The following is a 23224-nucleotide window of genomic DNA, read 5'->3' on the forward strand; positions in this document are numbered from 1 at the left end:
TGGTAAAAGGGTCTTTATCAGAAAGAAAAACAGTGACACTGTCCTGGCTAGACAAAGATTAAAAAAAGTTCCTAGAAACTCCTGTAATATAATCTGACAGCATTGGGGATTCACGAATACCCTCAAATTGCAAATTCTAATAATGAATGGCAGGAAAATACCCTCAACATGAGAAGCAGTCATGATCATCATTATATCTTTTAGTAGCTTCCTCCTATCTACCAATATCACTTCTGTCTTACTGGGATTGAATTTTACCCAGCTAGCTCAGATTCATGCCTCATTCTCCCCACATACTAAGTAAGCATTCAACAACAAGCTAAATGGGATGAGAGACCTGGATATTAATTTTCTCAGTGGGGGAACACAAACATGGACACCCCCCAAAAAAATGATAAACCTTGTTTTTTATATTTCTTATTACTGGATGACAAACTGAACAAGAGACATGAGAAACTGTTGTAAAACAGTTTTATACACTGGGTTACACTGATAGGATTATCACAGAAAACACGTACCCAATGACTCCGTTGTAATACTGTATGAGTGAAACAGGAGAACGGAGAGAGAATATATTTGACATTTAAGTCATAAAAGAAAAGTAGTCGGGTTCATTCTGAAGATGTGATGGTTAGGGGGAGGCAGAACAGTCTATAAATGCACAAGGAATTTTACAAGAGAGGATTGGGACCAAGTATTCTCATTAGTCAGCTTGGACAGAAGAATACATTAACTTAAAAAGCAAAAGGAAAAATGTAGGCAAAAGGTGATTAGCAAATAGTCTGGCAATGGGGTGCGGGGAGGAGGGAGTTGTCTGAATGTCTCTTTGGCAGCAATATGACCTCTATCATGAAACACCCCTCAAGTCAACAGCCAGGCAGAGCAAATATAGCTTTTTTGTAAGGTTTAAAACAAAACAAATACCAATATTTCATGCACTGTCAGCTCTTATTCTATGGTAATATTCTGATACTTATGATGCCACCTAGCAGGAAGTCTGGATATTAGAATATGGCAGAGTTAAATATGTTTGTTTGGTCATTGAGAAACACAACACTGCCTCAAATTTTGAAGACAAGAATGTCTGAGTTCCAGTGCTATCTTGCCAACTTCCATCTCTGGCTATAGGCCCTATTCTATCCAATCGTCTCTGTCTGCTTAGCCATCCAAGGTCACTTTGCTTTTCCCTTTGAGTACACTGCAGAGATGGAGGGCTGCCCATTTCAATAGGATGTAAGTTTCATTTTGATAACAGAGTGACCTGTTTCCCCCTTGTTTGTTCTGATACATCATGACAGACTAAAGGTTTGCTATAACTACAATAAAAAGAAAAGAAGTACTTGTGGCACCTTAGAGACTAACAAATTTATTTGAGCATAAGCTTTCGTGAGCTACAGCTCACTTCATCGGATGCAAGCTTATGCTCAAATAAATTTGTTAGTCTGTAAGGTGCCACAAGTACTCCTTTTCTTTTTGCGGATACAGACTAACACGGCTGATACTCTGAAACCTATAACTACAATATATCTGTTTCATATGGAAGGTGTCAGGACTTTTACGTAATTCCAGATGGTTTGCAGTTCTAGGTTGATGCTGTGCCTTTTCTTTATAAGGCCTTATATCATGGATGTGTGGGAGCTTGCCATGCCCCCAGGACAGCAGCATGTGTTATAATTGTCCTGTCTGGTCTATAATCATCCTATCTAGCTTTAACTTCCAACCACTGGATCTTGTTACGCCTTTATCTGCTAGAGTAGAGTCCTCTGTCACCTCGTTACCTTCTCTTTGATAGACCACATAGACTTACAGAGCTCATTCTCTCACTGAAAGGCAGGTTCTCCAGATCTTGATTCATTTAAATTCAAAAAAAGAACAGGAGTACTTGTGGCACCTTAGAGACTAACAAATTTATCAGAGCATTAGCTTTCATGGGCTACAGCTCATTTCATCGGATGCACAGAATGGAACATATAGTAAAAAGATATATACATACATACAGATAAGTTGGAAGTTGCCATACAAACTGAGAGGCTAATTAGTTAAGATCAGCTATTATCAGCAGGAGAAAAAAAACTTTTATCGTGATAATCAAGATGGCCCATTTAGACACTTGACAAGAAGATGTGAGGATACTTAACTTAGGGATATAGATTCAATATGTGTAATGACCCAGCCACTCCCAGTCTCTATTCAATCCCAAGTTAATGGTATCTAGTTTGCATATTAATTCAAGCTCAGCAGTTTCTTGTTGGAGTCTGTTTTTGAAGCTTTTCTGTTGCAAAACTGCCACCCTTAAATCTTTTACTGAGTGGCCAGAGAAGTTGAAGTGTATTCCTACTGGTTTTTGAATGTTATGATTCCTGATGTCAAGATTTGTGTCCATTTATTCTTTTGCGTAGAGACTGTCCGGGTTAGCCAATGTACATGGCAGAGGGGCACTGCTGGCACATGATGGCATATATCACATTGGTAGATGTGCAGGTGAACAAGCTTCTGATGGCGTGGCTAATGTGATTAGGTCCTATGATGGTGTCACTTGAATAAATATGTGGACAGAGTTGGCAATGGGCTTTGTTGCAAGAATAGGTTCCTGGGTTCGTGTTTTTGTTGTGTGGTTGCTGGAGAGTATCTGCTTCAGGTTGGGGGTCTATCTGTAAGCGAGGACTGGTCTGTCTCCCAAGATCTGTGAGAGTGAGGGATCATTTTTCAGGATAGGTTGTAAATCTTTGATGTTTTAGTTGGGGGCTGAAGGTGACAGCTAGTGGTGTTCTGTTATTTTCTTTGTTGGGCCTGTCCTGTAGTAGGTGACTTCTGGGTACTCTTCTGGCTCTGTCAATCTGTTTCTTCACTTCAGCAGGTGGGTACTGTAGTTGTAAGAATGCTTGATAGAGATCCTGTAGGTGTTTGTCTCTGTCTGAGGGATTGGAGCAAATGCGGTTGTATCTTAGAGCTTGGCTGTAAGCAATGGATCATGTGGTGTGTCCTGGATGGAAATCTTTCTCTCATACACTTACACATGATCTCCTATGCCCCCTGCCAATCCTCTCTTCAGTCTTCTGCATAAAACCCACTTGCTAGGGCTTTGTGCAGAGAAAACGTGGGATGGAGATTGTTGAAATCATGGTGGAATTCCTCAAAGGCTTCTTTTCCATGGGTCCAGATGATGATGATGATGTCATCAATGTAGCGCAAGTAGAGTAGGGGCATTAGGGAACGAGAGCTGAGGAAGCGTTGTTCTAAGTCAGCCATAAAAATGTTGGCATACTGTGGAGCCATGCAGGTACCCATAGCAGTGCCACTGATTTGAAGGTATACACTGTCCCCAAATGTGAAATAGTTGTGGGTGAGGACAAAGTCACAAAGGTCAGCCACCAGGTTTGCCGTGACATTATCGGAGATAATTGTAGTCCATCTTTGTGTGGAATGTTGGTGTAGAGAGCTTCTACATCCATAGTGGCCAGGAGGGTGTTTTCTGGAAGATCACTGATGGATTGTAGTTTCCTCAGGAAGTCAGTGGTGTCTCGAAGATAGCTGGAGTGCTGGTAGCATAGGGCCTGAGGAGAAAGTCCACATAGCCAGACAATCCTGCTGTCAGGGTGCCAATGCCTGAGATGATGGGGCATCAGGATTCCCAGGTTTATGGATTTTCGGAAGCAAATAGAATACCCCTGGTCGGGGTTCTAGGCATGTGTCTGCACAGATCTGTTCCTGTGCTTTTTCATGGAGTTTCTTGAGCAGATGGTGTAGTTTCTTTTGGTAATCCTCAGTGGGATCAGAGGATAATGGCCTGCAGAATGTGGAGTTAGAGCGCTGCCTAGCAGCCTCTTGTTCATATTCCAACTTATTCATGATGACGACAGCACCTCCTTCGTCAGCCTTTTTTATTACGATGTCAGAGTTGTTCAAAGATCTCATAGCTCTGCATCAGGGAGGTTTATCCATCCTTCCTATCCCTGTGAAGATGGAATAAAACTCTTAAGCTATAAGCAGACTGAAGTCTCATTGGCAGATCTGTGCACCTTACTATTCTGAATAATGTTTAAACTCTGATTTTGAAATGTGAAGTGCTACATAAGTGCCAATTTTCCATTTTCATCAAACCCAGACAGCATTTCACAGTCTAGCCAACGTAAGAGCATGAATGAGGAGATGACTGAGGCTCAATTCCGACAAGGGATAAGTGATGTTGGCTGGTTGCTAGAAGCATCTAGATTCATAGATTTTAAGGCCAGGAGGGACCATTATGATCACCTGGTGCAACTTCCTGCACAACACAAACCATAAAACTTCCCTCAGTAATTTCTGCATCAAGCCCACAACTTTTACCATCCAAGACATTGGTTGATATTGATCTATCAAATCCAAGCTACCAGCTACTTCTTTGACCATTCAACAACCACAACAGCTAAGATCAATAATGTTATCACTTTCAGTCTCTAGGTTTGAAAATGTAGAGCAAAGACTGAAGCCCTGGACTCAGAAGTTTCCTTCTCCTATTGGTCTGAATGAAGCTTAACTTGTCAACTTTTAAAGAACAGTGAAAAGCCCATCTGTTCACTAATGTTAAGTTTTATTTATGGTTACAATTTGAAACTCAGAGCTAATACAGGGAGTTGAACAGAAGACTAGTCAATGTAAGTGACTTCTAACCCAACATGAATCTAAAACCTTTTGGACCAATTTAAAAAAAAGCATACCAGCATAATTGAACACCAACAATTTACCGGTCAATACTAGTTTAGTCCTAACTCAGCTGTAATTTTTAGAGCTCACTGAATACCAATCCACTTCTGCTGAATTCACAGTACAGCTAACAAAGGTCAAAATGGCAATTCAATTGTTCATGAATAATGGGTTGACTGATTAAATCAGACAGAGATGTACCTCTACAGCATGGATTAGACAGGTGGCTTGCCCCGTGACCCACTTTTCCCCCCAAAGGTTTCAGAATAGCAGCCGTGTTAGTCTGTATCCGCAAAAAGAAAAGGAGGACTTGTGGCACCTTAGAGATGAACAAATTTATTTGAGCATAAGCTTTTGTGAGCTATAGCTCATTTCTTCGGATGCATGCAGTGGAAAATACAGTGGGGGGATTTTATATACAGAGAACATGAAACAATGGGTGTTATCATACATACAGTCTGTTTATTTTCTTGAAGAAATTTTCTAAACTTCCAAATGCTTCAGGTATTTTGTTCATTAAAAAACCTCTTCTGAATGTATAAATTCAATGAACCAATATATTTGTTTCATTATTTACTGTCACAAGGACTAAAATTTACTTGAAAAAGAATATTTCAGTGATGCTTAGATGTTGTCAATAAAAACCCAAATCTTGCAACGTGGGGTGCCTGAACAAAGCCTCCTCAGAAGCAAATTGACACAGTGGGCCATCCACATGCACCACATTGCAGGATCATGGCCTAGAACTAATGCTTTCAAATATAATTAAAATAAACACAAGACAATTAAGAGTTTGAAATTTTATGAAAACTGAAGCAATGCACAGTTGAGAACTGTGGCTCATCATGGAAAAAAAACAGTCTGATATTTCCTGTGCACCACAGAGAGGCATAGATTTGGGCACAGCAGCCAAGCTATTGCTCAAACACACATACAAACCAGAAAGCATTATTTATGTCTACTACCATAAGTAATTTTTCAATGGATAGAAATTACCACAGGGCTCCCATTTTCTTAGGAGCCAACAACTAATTATCAGAGGTTTTAGCATAATTGTTTTTTTCTTTTGATACTGTACTATTTATTATTTATACTGTGCCATAGGTGTTTCTGGCACTCTGCAGCCAAGTCTTTTCCCATAGGAGTTTCTAATTTCTTGCTTTGTTGTTGCTGAATTACAGTGTAATGAACCAGGATACGTGGAAAAGGGTTTAGGAGAAGAATAGAATCATAGAATAACAGAGTTGAAAGGGACCTCTGGAGGCCATCTAGTCCAAACCCCTGCCCAGAGCAGGACCAATCCCCAATTAAATCATCCCAGCCAGGGCTTTGTCAAGCCTGACCTTAAAAACTTCCGAGGAAAGGGATTCCACCACCTCCCTAGGTAACGCATTCCAGAGTTTCACCACCCTCCTAGTGAAAAAGTTTTTCCTAATATCCAACCTAAATCTCCCCCACTGCAACTTGAGACCATTACTCCTCGTTCTGTCATCTGCTATCACTAAGAATAGTCTAGATCCATCCTCTTTGGAACCACCTTTCAGGGAGTTAAAAGCAGCTATCAAATCCCCCCTCATTCTTCTCTTCCATAGACTAAACAATCCCAGTTCCCTTAGCCTCTCCTCATAAGTCATGTGTTCCAGACCCCTAATCATTTTTGTTGCCCTTCGCTGGACTCTCTCCAATTTATCCACAGCCTTCTTGTACTGTGGGGCCCAAAACTGGACACAGTACTCCAGATGAGGCCTCAACAATGTCGAATAGAGGGGGACGATCACGTCCCTCGATCTGCTCGCTATGCCCCTACTTATACACCCCAAAGTGCCACTGGCCTTCTTGGCAACAAGGGCACACTGTTGAAGACAAGGGTTGCAACAGGGGCCCTTAGCTGGGGACGTGTAACTACCCTCACCCTTCCCTCACTTTCTTATCCCTTCTTTTAAAAAAAAAAATTAAGTTTCTAGCCCTTATGGTTGTAGGAATAACCAAAAATATGTGAACTGAGCATAAATTGATTCAGTGATGCCTGCCTGAATCTGCAGACAGCCTGTAACAAAGTTCTAAAATAGAGGTTCTCCGCTTCAGAGGTTGGGGTCACAACTGCTGGGGGTGTCACAAAGAGGCCTCAAGAGAAGCAATCACGCTGCTCTTACTTGTTGCTAAATGAAAAGGGATTCCCAGCATGGGGAAGGTTGAGAACTACTGGGTTACAATGAAGGTAATGAGATTTATTCACAATGTCTATATTTTCTTTTTTTAAAGAAATGAAACTAATAAAGTATGTTACTACTCTCTTCCACTTCATCTTCCTCCCCCTCCATTCCTCTCCCTCAAGAACAGAAACATAAGAATTGCCATACCAGAACAGACCAATGGTTCAGAAAGTCAGACAACCCACTGGACAGAATCCAGTGCTTCACAGAAAGGGGCTTGTCCCACTTCCATCACCTCTTAAAGTATACACAAAAAGGTTATGCAATAGGGGAAATGTATTTCTGAGCCTGCTTGTGCTTAGCATATGACCTGAAACCTAAGGACTGGTGGGTTTATTAATTTTATCCCACTAATAACAGTCGCTATTCTTTTTAATATAAATGGATCCATTTTTGAAAACTAATTATATTCCTTTATATAACTCTTTACAGACATGCCTCACCAATCTACTAGAATTCTTTGAGGGGGTCAACAAGCATGGGGACCAAGGGAATCCAGTGGATCATAGTGTACTCAGATTTTCAGAAAGCTTTTGACAAGGTCCCTCACCAAAGGCTCTTAAGCAAAGTAAGTTTTCGTGAGATAAGAGGGAAGATCCTCTCATAGATTCGTAACTGATTAAAGGATAGGAAACAAAGGGTAGGAATAAATGGTCAGTTTTCAGAATGGAGAGAGGTAAATAGTGGTGTCCCCCAGGGGTCTGTTCTGGGACCAGTCCTATTCAACATATTCATAAATGATATGGAAAAAGGGAAAGTGAGGTGGCAAAATTTGAAGATCATACAAAATTACTGAAGATAGTTAAGACTAAGACCGAGGCAAACTGCGAAGAGCTACAAAAGGATCTCTCAAAACTGGGTGACTGGGCAACAAAATGGCAGATGAAATTTAATGTTGATAAATGCAAAGTAATGCACATTGGAAAACATAATCCCATCGTTTTAGATGTATAGTTGGGGTCTAAATTAGCTGTTACCACTCAAGAAAGATCTTGAAGTCATTGTGATTAGTTCTCTGAAAACATCCACTCAATGTGCAGCGGCAGTCAAAAAAGCTAACAGAATGCTAGGAATAATTAAGAAAGGGATAGATAATAGGACAGAAAATATCCTGTTGCGTCTATATAAATCCATGGTATGTCCACATCTTGAATATTGTGTGCAGATGTGGTTGCCCCATCTCAAAAAAGACATATTGGAACTGGAAAAAGTTCAGAAAAGGGCAACAAAAATGATTAGGGGTATGGAATGGCTTCCGTATGAGAAGAGATTAATAAGACTGGGACTTTTCAGCTTGGAAAAGAGACGGCTAAGGGGAGATATGACTGAGGTCTATAAAATCATGACTGGTATAGAGAAAGTAGATAAGGAAGTGTTGTTTACTACTTCTCATAAAACAAGAACTAGGGGTCGCTAAATGAAATTAATAGGCAGCAGGTTTAAGATAAATAAAAGGAAGTATTTCTTCACACAACGCACAGTCAACCTGTGGAACTCCTTGCCAGAGGATGCTGTGAAGGCCAAGACCATTACAGGGTTAAAAAAAACACAAGATAAATTCATGGAGGACAGGTCCATCAATGGGTATTCGTCAGCATGGGCAGGAATGGCGTCCCTAGCCTCAGTTTGCCAGAAGCTAGGAATGAGCGATGGGATGGATCACTTGATGATTACCTGTTCATTCCCTCTGGGGCACCTGGCACTGGCCACTGTCGGAAGACAGAATACTGAGCTAGATGGACCTTTGATCTGACCCAGTAGGCCCATTCTTATGTTATGATTTGAGTTATGCTATTCGTGTAACTCAAATTTCGTAGCTTAGATCGACTTTTCCCTTTACTGTAGACAAGGCCTGAATCTTCACCACCAGCCCTGATTATGCTTCAGCAGAGGCATTACAGAACAAGCTCTGCAGTACAGAGCGATTTGCATAGCACAGTGGCTTTTCCGTGGACTACACCTGTTCCCACCACCCACACAGTAGAACTGCAGCAACTTGGTAGCATTTATGGCCTTCTGAGACTGCATGCATGGGCAGCCTTTGACGGGGAAACATTTCAGATGCTAAATTTTAAGTAGCATTAATAAATTACAGAACTTTAAAAAAAGCAAAATTCTGAAACATATTGTATGCCCTTTTAAAAAATTCCCAGGCTAACACATAAGCCTCCTTTAGGAAACTATGTTAAAAAGCCCTTCCACACCCTTTACCAAACTGCTGCACATGTGAAAAACCCCTCTAGAGTCCTCCATTTACACAGTGTTCCCTTGTTTAATGCCATCACCATAGCAACATGCTTGAAAGCTAAGGCCCCACTTCTGCGTTTAGTCATGCTGGGGCAACTGCAGTGATTTCAGTAGGATTTCATTGATGTAACGAGAAGTAGACTGGGCCCTATGAATCCCTGACAGCTTTTATAAAACAACACATTTAGAAAAGTTTTAATCAGCCAAGTCTGAAAACAGAACTTTGGATGAATGGCAAAGGAGAAGGGCACAGAAGAAGAATGGCAGAAGTCATACTGTTGTTACTGCTGTTCTGGGTTTATTGGTTTAAGTATTGTTTGCATTTGTTTTTTAGCCGAACTCATCTATTCTCCCATTCAGAGACAGTCTCTTATTTTGCTTAGTCATTCATAATTTCCTTAGTCTGTTATATACTGGTTTTGCCAAGTATTTAGAAAGGTGCTGTACTACCAAAGAAAGAATTCACTGCTGCAAGAGCCCTGCCAGCACAGACAGACTAAACCTTTTCAGCAGTTGATGAAAGTGCACCCAAAGCAGCTCACCTTTTCCTGTCATGCCTGTTTACTATTGGGGCAGCCTGATATAAAAGCCAGAACACCAGTGAACATCTCTGAATGTATAGCAACAGCTATACATAAATGCGACAGGGTGTCCACCCCACACAAGGCCTGAAGGGAAATTAGGTCATTGAACCTTAGGCTGCCACTGGAGGAAACCAAGGGAGTGCTAGGGCCTAACTGCAAATGAAGTCCAGCTGGGTGGCAGAGGGGTGAGTGGGGGGCAAGAGGAGCAGGATCTATAAAGAGAGAAAGATGTCAGGCTGGGGGAGGAAACCTGCACTCCCTGATACATGGAGAAAGGTGTAAGGGGAGAGTAGGAAACAATCCAGAGAAGGGGTAATGAGGGCTGGAAGAGTAAAGCCCAGAACTGCTGGGCTGAGGTTCCCTGGACTGGATCCTGGTGTAGCAAGCGGGCTGAGGTTCCCCTAGCAGCCACTAGGGGAGCAGCACAGACCAGGCAGCAGGGAATGGACTATCTAGGACAGTTTGCCTCAAAGTACTTCCAATACCCTAGAAGAGGGGAGAACTTCCATATGACTTAGCTGGAGGGCTAAGGTATGAAGAGGACAGGGCTGCTGCTTCTAGTGCATGAGAGGCCACCGAGTACTGATGGATAGAGTAACTGCAGGAAGGGGTATCAGACTAGGTGGCAGAGCTAATTCCCCGGAGGAGCCACAAGGAGGCACTGCTGACCGGTGAGTAGCGACATCCCAGTCACGATAAAATATCCTAAAAGCAAAGAGGGTGAGGTATGGGGGAAAGGAATGCAAATACACTTGCTTCACAAATTCTTAACAGAAGTTACTGTTTAGCTATTCAACAATTTACAGGTGGTAAGCAAAAATTCAGAAACGAAGTCTGAAGTGGACAGTATACTAGTAAAGTAGTATTTGGAGCAATAAATAAAAATGCTAATATTCCTCAGAAAATAAAAATATAGAGAACAGTATTAAGGAAGGGTGAGATATTCAAAGGCACTTAGGTCACACAACTCCACTAACTCCCTTAGGAACTTTAAAATCTCACCCTAAAAATACACTTCAAGAGAAACGAAGGAACAGACACTGCTGAGTGTGTGCATCACATGCAAATAAAAAATATGATCCAACTTTAGCTGCGGAAGTCATAAAAGGAGAAAAGTCAAACTATTATTTCCTGTCCCTCAGTCCGAGAGCGAGTTCATGTTAATTTCACAGCAAAGCATGACGATAGATTTCCGCATGCCCCAAGCAATGTAACTAATGGATGATCAATTTTCATGGGGTAAAACATGACTGTTAAATTTGGTGCAGATGGTGGTGTGCATTTTTTGTGCTAAAATGCAAATATGTTGGTGGGTGTATTATAATGTTTGGGGAGGTTTTTTACACTTAAGTATTTTCATGATAGCATAAGCTCTTGGATGCAAAAAATCAATATTAAATACTCCCTCTTGAAAGCAAGGAGAGACAGCAGAGCTTACAGAAAAGAAAAAGAATGAATAATGTTATGAGTCAATATTTTCTTATTGTGTGGTTCTTCTTTTTTACACACACACACACACACACACACACACACACCCCTCCCCTAAGTAGTACTTGCTGATACTTGACATTGGTGGATATATTTCTGCCTTTAGATGTACATACTACAGGCATATTTATTGAGACTACTGAATTTCATTCCTGCCAACCAGTGGGTGCAATTTTTGCTAAGAAATCGTGGGTTGTAGCCACATATGAATGTCACTAATTAATAAAGATTATCAGATAAAAAGAAAGTCAGTACTGTTCATTTCTATTGTTTATCTCCTTGCAGGACAGTTTACACAGTACATGTATGCTTGGTGCTTGTAGGGTGCCTGTGTGGTCTCCCTCCAAACCAGAGAGTGAGGAGTCACCCTCAGCACCTGAGTGGGCAGAGCCAGGCCAAGCTTACTCCACCCCCAGGAAGGGGAGGGGTGGAACAGGAAGTACAAAAGGCGAGGCCCTTAGCCCAGTTGAGGGAGATGGACACAGGCTACTCCCTGTGGACCCTGCTGCCAAACCAGGGGATGCCCTGGACCAGGGGAAACCTGACCCAGAGGAGGGACTCAGGTAACCAGAACTGCCGGCTGCAAAGTACCCCGAGGAACTGGTGGAGCCAGGCAGCGACCCAAGCCTGATGCTGAGCTGGAGCTACCGGGGATACCAGCAGCTGAATACCCCAATGAGTTGGAGGAACCAAAGGGAACCACTTGAGAGACCAGGTAGGAAGTAGCCCAGGGGTGGAATTGGACAGTGTGGTGAGTTGGTGTCCGGTCAGCATGTTGCAGATGGATCCCCACTGACCCAGTGGCGGGACCCTCTACTCTTGCCACTGTCAGGGCCCTGGGCTGGAACGCAGTGGAGTCGGGTGGGCCTGCCTTCCCCTGCCACCCTACCTCAGGTGGCAGAACCCTGATAAAGTGCTAAGGACTCTGGCCGGCGCTCCCCTGCCTGAGGGGCATGCCACGGACTCTTGCCGGTGCTCTGTTGTCATGCCAACTGTGATGTCCCACCTCCCTCCACTAATTCCCCATTGACAGAGAGGTATGACCAGGGTCTTTCGGCAAGGCAGTAGCTCCCTGGCACCCCCCAGCAGCTCGGCAGACCAACAGACCATGCTACAGCGCTGTATAGGCAGAGTATGAAGTCAAGGTCCCTGAAGAGATTATGTAAATTTACAATGTACAGCTGAAAGGCTACCATCTCGCAACCCCTTATATACATGCTTCTCTTTACTACATGAATGGGCTGACTGATATCAAGTGTAGGACAAGACAGGAGTAGAACAGCTGCAAGCAAGAGTGCTTCAAATCACATCTTGCCACAAATATAGCTGCATTTCTTTTTCTTCTGTTATCTTTCTCCTCTTCAGCCAATTTATTTGATATTTGTTGGGGAGAGGCAAGAATTAGGGCTTACAGGTCTTTTGAATGCCACAGAAAAATCCAGCAGCCAAGTAAACTTCCATCAGCTCTGCAGTCCCCCTCCTCTCCAACAGCTTCAGTCCTCTCCCCCACCTACTTCTCCAATGACCAAGGTCCTACTGATATCATCAAAAACCAAAAATGATGATACCCACCAAGAGTTCCCATCCCTCACTCAATTGGCTCTCTTGTTTCAAGTCACCAGGGTTACTAATCACCACCTCCTGGTCAAGTTGAAGTCCTTTTGTCTCTGCAAATCTTCCTCAATTTAATGCCAGTTTCAAAGTAGTACACTCTTCTGCTCAAGCTTGTTCTACGCCTTCTTGTTTCTCTTCAAACCTTTTCAACCACTTATGCCACATTTCCTTGGGAGGGTCTTCATCCTTCCCCATCCCCACAGCTGTTCCCAGCCCTCTCCTCTTCATGTTTACACTCTTCCTCCAAGAGGCTTCATCATACTCATGGTTTCAACTATCCTCTCTACAGCAATAGCTCCCAAACCTATCCATCAATTCCCAACCTCCTATTTCTGCCCAGTACGCCTTTGATGCCTCCTCTTAGATTTCCTACCATGATTAGAAATTCAGTATACATCATACAAATCCCTTCTTTTCCCCATCACTGGTCTCACCTCCTCTGTCCTCCCTGCAACCTCATGATATCTTTCCTCTTCTCCCTACCCCATCTCTAAACTCTCACCAAATCCTGTCCTCCCTTTTCATTCCTACCGCAAAAGTTCTTGTCCGTGCCTTAGTAATCTCTCGCTTGATATACTGCAGCTTCCCCTTCTCTGCACCTCCCCCCCCCCCAGTCTAACTAGGTCACTCCCCTCTATTAGTTTCTTTTTATCTTCCATGTCAAGGATGAGTGGGGCCAGACAGCGTGCTGCTTGCTACTCTCTGTGGAAGTCACTTGCTTTTCCCCTTGCTGATAGTGATGGAAATAGGCTCCTGGGCCACAAAGGGTATATCTACACAGCAAAGAGAAACCCACAGCTGGCCTGTGCCAGCCAACTCAGGCGTGGGCTGTGGGGTTGTTTCTTTGTTGTGCAGACTTCCAGCTCAGGCTGGAGCCTGAGCTCTGGGACCCCCTCACCCCGCAGGGTTGTAGAGTCTCGGGTTATTCTTTGCTGTCTAGACATACCCAAAGGGAATTAACTCCCTCTTCTCCATGAAAAACAATTCTCTGCATTTCCTGCTCTGAGCACAGTTGCCAGAAGAGAGGCTGAGAGCAGCTCCACCGAGAATGGGGGGCGGGGAGGGGAATTACTCCCAGTAAACCCCACAGATACTAGACACAGTTAGATGGGTGGGTGAAAGAGGAAAAAAGAGGGGGTGGGTGTGATGGACTGTGCTGGTATCTAGCAGGGAGAAGAGAATTTGGATGTGAACTGAAGGGAAAAGAAAAAGGATACTGGGTAAAAACAACAGCAGGAGGAAAAGAAAATGGTAGGGAGTAGCATTAAAAGCATTTGGCATATCCCCTGCACAGAAATATTGGGATGAAATGCTTCCCTCCGAAAGAAAGAAAGGGGGGGGGGGGAGAACCCTATGGAAAAGTGGGAAAAGCACTTTGTTGTAAAATGAAGGTTAGAGAGAGATTTTAAAAAAATTAATGACCAATATTCTTATAAAGGATGTTAGAGACACATGACTTTATCTTGGTAACAGTGTTAATCAATAGTACACCAATGAACCAGTTCAAAATATGCATATTATCTAAATAATCTGTTTGTTCACTCCTAGTCAGCTAGGCTTCAGCAGCATTCCTGAAACTGAATGAAACTAGGTACCCAGTTAGTAACTGCCATACACTATGTCACTTTGATTAGATAGCAATGGCACTTGGGGCCAAACAGAAAAAAAGTTAAGTTAAGATTTGTCTTAAATGCTTGTTTTCAGTAATTTGGTTATATATAACCACAGTGCCTCTTTTTTTCTTTGAGAAATCCATATTGGGCAAATCTTTCTTCCATCATGAAAACATTATGAATTTCATAGCTTACTCTGCATAGAAAACAAAGCAGATTAATTTTCACACATGAGAAGGGCATTCAAAAAATGCACTATAGCAGTTCCACTGTCACAAAAAGGTAGTTTTTACATTTAAAAATAGTCATATGATTAGATTATAATGGGGACTTTCTGATTTTTAATGGAAAACAAGCATGTCTGACAATTGTACACAGTCATGGTCACACAGACTAAAAGCAAAGCTCTTTGTGAAAGTTGCACATAATCATCAAAATTGTAAATCAGCCTCTTTCAGTGGAGGCTGACAATAGTGAAAGAATTTTTCTGGATTGCAGAGTTTAACATTAGTTATTAGATTATCTGCCAAAATACTTGCAGGTCTCATGCTTCACTAAAACTGGAATATCTGGTACATCATTCACTACCCAATAATTATGCAAAAAACTCTGAAGCAATTAGTGTGCAAGAGAATAGCTTAAGGGTGGTGATAATTGGAAAGAAAAGATCATTTTCCATCACACTACAGCATGTTATACTTCACTTTATTTCATTAGTAGGTCTGGAAAAACGGTTTACTAAACATTTTACTTTACATTACATCCAAAAAGTATAGAGCACGGGTTCTCAAACTTGGGGTTGGGACCCCTCAGGGGGTTGTGAGGTTATTACATGGGGGGGGGGATTGCGAGCTCTCAGCCTCCACCTCAAACTCCACTTTTCGTCCAGCATTTATAATGGTGTTTAATAGATAAAAATGTGTTTTTTAATTTATAAAGGGGGTCACACTCAGAGGCTTGCTACGTGAACGGGGTCACCAGTACAAAAGTTTGGGAATACCGATGTTTACTCTGTACCAGTCATGTTCTTTTCTGCACCAGCTTCAATGCAAATATGCCCTTTAAAGACCTTACCTTTGCTATCATCCCATTTAGGAATATATATGGTACCATGACAAAGCAAGCAGTCACGGAAACATTCATAAAACTAATTAAGGCCCTAATTCTCCAATTTGCTGCACCAATGCAGATCCTCAAAGTCAACTGAAACCCATTGAAGTCACACTGTCCCTGCAAAATTGAGCAAGTACTGTCATTAGCTGAAATACTCTTCTTTCAAAACACTGAAATGAGAACTTAAAATGAAGCTCTGTACATTGTTACTGGTATTGTGTCCATTCAAAAAACCTGGATCAGAATGGCTTCTCTTAGAAATCTTAAGAGCAGAGAGATAAATCTGGTGCATGAAGAGTTAACCCTCCAAGGGATGTAGGTAGAAAGGAAGATGGGTGTAATCCCTCATTATCAAACTGCACTGAGATTTGGAGGATTAAGATGGTTGCTGATTATATTTTGAGAATATACTTCGTAGTATTTAAAATTGATCCCAGAGCCACAAAAGAAGCCTTTAATTCAGTTGCCTATTTTTAATTCACTTTTACTAGCCTGCTCACCATATATTTTTCTATCCTATTTGTCAAATGTCTGCAAATACAAATCCATTGGTACCAGAATGCTTTGTTTAGCTCTTAGCTACAAAAACTACACATAAAAAATCTGCTATCCTGCACCAGAAAAATACCTTCTCAAAACAACATATGAAATATTTTTGTTTAAAGGTGAAGCAGTTGTTTCAACACATCCTGTTTTTTAAGATTACACCTCTGAATTACTTTTGTTTATAGAAACATCCTGCTTACAGAATAGAATATCTCTTTTCAGTCTTTTCCAAGCAAAGCATTTCAACAAATGACAATTTGCTCAAGTTAACAGGAAGAATTTCTCCTAACAGAAAACACTACTGTAATTGAGATATTGATTTTAAAACTGATGCAGCAGTTCTCCAACTGTGGGTCGGGACCCCAAGTGGGTCATGACCCCATTTTAATGGGGTTGCCAGGGCTGGCATTAGACTTCCTGGGGTCCGGAGCTGAAGGCTTCATCCCTAGGCAGCAGGACTCAGGCTTCAGCTTCAGCCCTGGGTGGCGGGGCTCAGGTTATAGCCACTCGCCCCCCACCCCCATGGTTAAAGCCCTTGAGCCTTGGCTTTGGGCCCCTCCGCCAAATCCCCCTTCCTGGGCTCGTATAGTAATTTAGGTTGTCAGAAGGGGATCACAGTGCGATAAAGTCTGAGAAACACTGGTACAGCATCCATCATATTTCATTGTTTGTGGGCTTGCCTCTGCATTTAATAAAAGTGTCATCCAATGGCCCCCACCTATATATCTACAATCAGCACCCAGTAACAGTGCTGCTTCTACATCTCTTGGGATACTTTGGATCCATCCTTTGCATCCTACAATTTGGCCCTTGTCCAAACTAATGAACATTAGGGATCTGAATATCCAGTGACAGAAATGGAGCTTTTAAAGTCCTATACATTATGCTCCAGCTCCAACATAATACACAATGAAGAATTCATTTCATCATTCAGTATAATTATTTCATATAACTCAAACCCAACTGACAGCTTGCATAGTCCAAAACTAAAAGAGCACCTGTACAAGGACTACATAAAGATTTTGAATCATAGAATATCAAGGTTGGAAGGGACCTTAGGAGGTCATCTAGTCCAACCCCCTGCTCAAAGCAGGACCAATCCCCAATTTTTGCCCCAGATCCCTAAATGGCCCCCTCAAGGATTGAACTCACAACCCTGGGTTTAGCAGGCAATGCTCAAACCACTGAGCTATCCCTCCCCCCAAAAAGCTTGAAGGAAAGAAGTAACCGATACCTTAAGACAATTTAAGAAACAATTATTGAACTACTATAGAATCTTTTGAAGCAACAAAATAATCTTAGAACAGCCCTAAAATCCAGTTTCACTGACAGATTTTTATCTCTGATAAAAGAATTGAGTCATTTGAATCAGCTGACATTTTAAAATCATTTATGTCCCAGTCCTGTAAACACTTCTGTAGGTACTTAACTTCATGCACTGAATAGTCTCATTAAAGTCAATGGGACTTTCACAGTACATGAACTTCAAGACTTGCACAGGTCTTCCCAGGATTGAGGCCTTTGCCATCCTAAAATACTAGAATTTTAGAGTCTAATCCTGAAAGCATTACTGATGCAAATAGCACCACTGAAGTCACAGAGGTTATGTTAGTAGAAAGCACTCATGAGTAAGGGTTTGCAGGATTAGATTGTTTGTATGCAGATGTTTAAATCTTACTGAATTAGTCAGTGGTTTCAAATTTTGTGAGAGGAACACGATTTTTTCTTAATTTTCAACCATTCCTGGGAAACACTCAATTAGAGAGATTAACATCAAAGAAGCTGATACACTTGTTCTATTGTAAATACTTCATTAATATTTCATGCAGGAAAATGATGTTGCAATTTTCCATGAGTAGAATACTCTTGTCTTTTACTCCCGGATACCGTGACCGTAGTGTGTCCAGTCCAGAATATTCATGACAATACAGTCACCGGAACGTCATTCAAGATATTGCATACAGTATGGAAAATACCCCCTGGTTCTTCTATTGTATAGAAACCCTGCTCAGAGTCACGATGTTTGAAATCTACGCTCAACATGTATTCACTCCCTTCACAGATGTCTCAGGCAGGAGCTTTCAGCAGGACCCCCATTCACTCCAACGCAACAAGCCGGCTTCACACGCCGCTGCGGGGTGGTCAGTGAGTGGGGTGGGACGGAGAGAAGAGTGCCCCCGTGGGGGGCTCCCCAGAGCCGGCCCCAGCTTTGACAGGCGGCGGCCTGCCCCAGGCCTCGCGGGGCGCTGGGTTCACGCCGCCCCGGACACCAGCAGCCACCTGCCCGCACCGCTCCAGGCCGGAAGGTCCCAAGTCCACCTGTGACCCTCCCCCGTCAGGCGCGGCGAGCCCCCCCCCCCACCACACACACACACACACACACACACACAACCACCGCGCTGCCCGGGGGTCCTGCCCGCCCCCGGGCCCCCGGCCGCGGCGCAGCGACCCCGGCGCCCTCACCTGACAGCGACCCGCACCGAGCTCTCGTCCTGCCCCGCCGACATGGCGTGGAGCGCGGGGGGGCGGCGGCGGCAAACAGAGGCTCGTTCCGCCCGCCTCTCCGAGCCGGGGCGCGGGGCTGCCGCGCTGCCGCGCTCACCTCCGCGCTCCAGCCATTTTAGGTGCCTGGCTGAGTAGGTAGCACCGCGGCCGCGCCGGGAGGGTCCCGCGCCCCCCGGGCAGAGAGGCGCCCGAGCCCAGCGAGCGCGCTCTGGCTGCGGAGAAGCGAGCGGCTCCCTCTGCAGCCCAGCCTGGCTCCCGCCCCCACCGCACTGACAGCAGCGGCGCCGGCAGCTCCTCTCCCGGCCGCCTCAGGTTCTCTCCAGCCGCAATGCGTAACCAGGCCACTCCTCCCTCCCCCCCGCCTGCGCTGCCAGGGCGGAGAGCGGCTCCGCGCCGGGCGCTGCCTGCCGCCGCTGGCGAAGCACGCCCTGCCCCCCCCCCCGAGCTTGTCCAGGCTTTCCAGCCGGGGTGGACGAGCTTCAGCCCCTGCTGAGCCTGTTCTTCCCCCCCCCCAAAGAAAAGCCACTTCCACTTATTTCTTCCCCTCCCTAGGGCAGAACGAGCTGGGTTTTTACTCCCGAGCACTGCGTGTTCTGCATTGCCCCTATGTCATCATCTGCAGCGTGCCAGAGCCCTGCAGCGCTCCCCGGCTTTGTTTTGTCTGGCAAATTGGTTCAGAAGTTGCCCACCACTCTTCTCCCAGCTTTAACAAACTGCCTGGTTTTGACATTTGGAAACGTATGGGGGAGGACGCTAATTTTTGATGCCAACAGCAGCCCCGCTAGGAAAGAGGCAGGGTTTTGCTTGAAACAAGTCACATTCTTGAGTAGGATTTTCCATCAGAATAGGCCCATTTTTGAATTTGTAATGATAGGCAAGGTTTTTAGTCTATGAAAAATGTGCATACTCAAGCCTCAATCTTACAATCAGATCAGTGCAGGAAAACTCCTTTCCCACATAGAGCTGATTGCAGGAGTGGGGCTCTAGCTACATCTGACTCTTTACAGGAACAAATCCCCTACTCTGAAGAAATCTCAGTCTACTAAAGCAGTACTGAATTATTTCTTTGGGGCTTAAACCTCCTCACTTTTCCTTTGCTATTTTTTCCTTAGGAATATTGTTTGACTGCAAGTTGCTACATAAAATATTGTATTATCTTTCCTTTAACTTTATAAAATGTTCTATACTAAGATCGCCCAGCATTTTACAAATATTAATGACAGGCCCCTTAATATTCCTGTGAAGTATGTATTATGTACCCAAAGATGGAGAAACTGACTAAGGCGCAGAGAAGATAAACCTAAAGTCACCCAGAGAATATGCGGCAGAGACAGAAGTAGAACCTGAATCTCCCCAGGGCTGTCTGTGCTTTAGCCACAGACCATTCCCTAGATCTGATGTCCCTGGGCAGGTGTCTCACTTCTAACCCCTCTTTTAATATATGTTTAAGAAAGTGAATATTTAGACTGAATAGCAGCAAAAGGTTCTTGAAAGTGGATTGCATTAGGCTGTGGAACAGTCTCTTGAGGGAGTTGTGGAAGATTCATAATTTAGGGGTTTTTAAATTATTGTAGATTAGCTAATAGAGAAGGAAAGAACAATTAACAGGAGGAGAGTCTATTGCTGGAGATTCTCTAGGTTTTAGTCAGGAAAAAGTATGGGCCAGGTCAGATGAGAAATATTCACATAGACACAGCAGAAAAGGGCAGACAGTGACAAGTTTTTAAAGTGACAAATGCTAGAAGTCTAAATAATAAGATGGGTGAACTAGAGTGCCTCCTGTTAAAGGAGGATATTGATATAATAGGCATCACAGAAACCTGGTGGATTGAGGACAAATCAATGGGACACAATCATTCCAGGGTACAAAATATATCCGAAGGACAGAACAGGTTGTGCAGGGGTGGGGGGGCACAAGTGGCACTATGTGAAAGAAAATGTAGAATCAAATGAAATACAAATCTTAAATGAATCCACATGTTCCATAGAATCTCTATGGATAGTAATTCCATGCTCTAATAAGAATATAACAGTAGAGATCTATTATCAACCACCTGACCAGGACAGTGATAGTGACAATGAAATGCTAAGGGAGATTAGAGAGGCTATCAAAATAAATAACTCAATAATAGTGGGGGATTTCAATTATCCCCATATTGACTGGGTACATGTCACCTCAGAAATAAATGCAGAGACAAAATTTGACACTTTACATAAGTGCTTCTTAGAGCAGCTGGTACAGGAACCCACAAGGGGAGAGGCAACTCTTGATCTAGTCCTGAGTGGAGCGCAGGATCTGGTCCAAGAGGTAACTATAACAGGACCACTTGGAAATAGTGACCATAATATAACAACATTTAACATTCCTGTGGTGGGAACACCACCTCAACAGCCCAACACTGTGGCATTTAAATTTCAGAAAGGGGAACTATGCAAAAATGAGGAGGTTAATTAAACAGAAATTAAAAGGTACAGTGACTAGAGTGAAATCCCTGAAAGTTGCATGGACACTATTCAAAGACACCATAATAGAGGCTCAACTTAAATGTATACCCCAAATTGAAAAAAAATAGTAAAAACTAAAAGAGCCACCGTGGCTTAACAACCATGTAAAAGAAGCAGTGAGAGATAAAAAGGCATCTTTTAAAAAGTGGAAGTCAAATCCTAGTGAGGTAAATAGAAAGGAGCATAAACACTGCCAAATTAAGTGTAAAAATGTAATAAGAAAAGCCAAAAAGGAGTTTGAAGAAGAGCTAACCAAAAACTAAAAAGGTAACAATGTTTTTTTAAGTACATCAGAAGCAGGAAGCCTGCTAAACCACCAGTGGGGCCCCTGGACGATCGAGATACAAAAAGGAGCACTTAAAAAGACAAAGTCATCGCGGAGAAACTAAATGAATTCTTTGCTTCAGTCTTCACAGCTGAGGATGTTAGGGAGATTCCCAAACCTGAGCCGTCCTTTGTAGGTGACAAATCTGAGGAATTGTCAGATTGAAGTGTCACTAGAGGTGGTTTTGGAATTAATTGAGAAACTTAACAGTAACAAGTCACTGGGACCAGATGGCATTCACCCAAGAGTTCTGAAAGGACTCGGATGTGAAACTGCAGAACTATTAAACTATGGTTTGTAATTTGTCCTTTAAATCAGCTACTGTACCCAATGACTGGAAGATAGCTAATGTAACGCCAATATTTAAAAAGGGCTCTAGAGCTGATCCCGGCAATTACAGACTGGTAAGTCTAACGTCAGTACCGAGCAAATTAGTTGAAACAATAGTAAAGAATAAAATTGTCAGACACATAGAAGAACATAAATTGTTGCACAAAAGTCAACATGGTTTCTGTAAAGGGAGATCGTGTCTTACGAATCTATTACAGTTCTTTGAGGGGGTCAACAAACATGTGGATCCAGTGGACATAGTGTACTTAGAATTCCAGAAAGCCTTTGACAAGGTCCCTCACCAAAGACTCTTACATAAATTAAGTTGTCATGGGATAAGAGGGAGGATCCTTTCATGGATTGAGAACTGGTTAAAAGACAGGGAACAAAGGGTAGGAATAAATGGTAAATTTTCAGAATGGAGAGGAGTAACTAGTGATGTTCCCCAAGGGTCAGTCCTAGGACCAATCCTATTCAACTTATTCATAAATGATCTAGAGAAAGGGGTAAACAGTGAGGTGGCAAAGTTTGCAGATAATACTAAACTGCTCAAGATAGTTAAGACCAAAGCAGACTGTGAAGAACTTCAAAAAGATCTCACAAAACTCAGTGATTGGGCAACAAAATGGCAAATGAAATTTCATGTGGATAAATGTAAAGTAATGCACCCTGGAAAAAATAACCCCAATTGTACATAAAATATGATGGACTAATTTAGCTACAACTAATCAGGAGAAAGATCTTGGGGTCATCGTGGCTAGTTCTCTGAAGATGTCCACGCAGTGTGCAGTGGCAGTCAAAAAAGCAAACAGGATGTTAAGATTAATTAAAGGGATAGAGAATAAGATGGAGAATATCTTATTGCCCTTATATAAATCCAAGGTATGCCCACATCTTGAATACTGCGTACAGATGTGGTCCCCTCATCTCAAAAAAGATATACTGGCATTAGAAAAGGTTCAGAAAAGGGCAAATAAAATGATTAGGGGTTTGGAACAGGTCCAATATGAGGAGAGATTAAAGAGGCCAGGAATTTTCAGCTTGGAAAAAAGGAGACAAAGGGGGGGGGGGAGATATGATAGAGGTATATAAAATCATGAGTGGTGTGAAGAAAGTGGATAAGGAAAAGTTATTTACTTGTTCCATAATATAAGAACTAGGGGCCACCAAATGAAATTAATGGGCAGCAGGTTTAAAACAAAAACAAATAAAAGGAAGGTTTCAGAGTAACAGCCGTGTTAGTCTGTATTTGCAAAAAGAAAAGGAGTACTTGTGGCACCTTAGAGACTAACCAATTTATTTGAGCTCACTTCAGCTGTAGCTCACGAAAGCTCATGCTCAAATAAATTGGTTAGTCTCTAAGGTGCCACAAGTACTCCTTTTCTTTTTGCAAATAAAAGGAAGTTCTTCACACAGTCAACCTCCTTGTTCCTGAGGAGGTTGTGAAGGCTAGGACTA

General features: G+C 42.8%; 1 protein-coding gene across 6 annotated transcripts in view; it reads right to left on the bottom strand.

Annotated features, from left to right (window-relative positions):
* KIF21A (kinesin family member 21A) overlaps positions 1-18903 on the bottom strand; it is a 173498-nt gene extending 154595 nt beyond the window's left edge. For 4 of the 6 annotated variants that reach the window (XM_084630781.1, XM_084630779.1, XM_084630782.1 and 1 more), the window contains exon 1: positions 18565-18903. In XM_084630781.1, the coding sequence (XP_084486907.1) occupies positions 18565-18608 (44 nt within the window). In that variant the 5' untranslated portion in view covers positions 18609-18903. The remainder of the gene's footprint in view (positions 1-18564) is intronic. The other 2 variants (XM_084630783.1, XM_084630784.1) reach the window with 2 other exon arrangements.
* Between the last annotated feature and the right edge of the window lie 4321 nt (positions 18904-23224).

The sequence above is a fragment of the Lepidochelys olivacea genome (assembly GCF_965140295.1).
Source record: "Lepidochelys olivacea isolate rLepOli2 genome assembly, chromosome: 1".
Lineage (NCBI taxonomy): Eukaryota > Metazoa > Chordata > Testudines > Cheloniidae > Lepidochelys > Lepidochelys olivacea.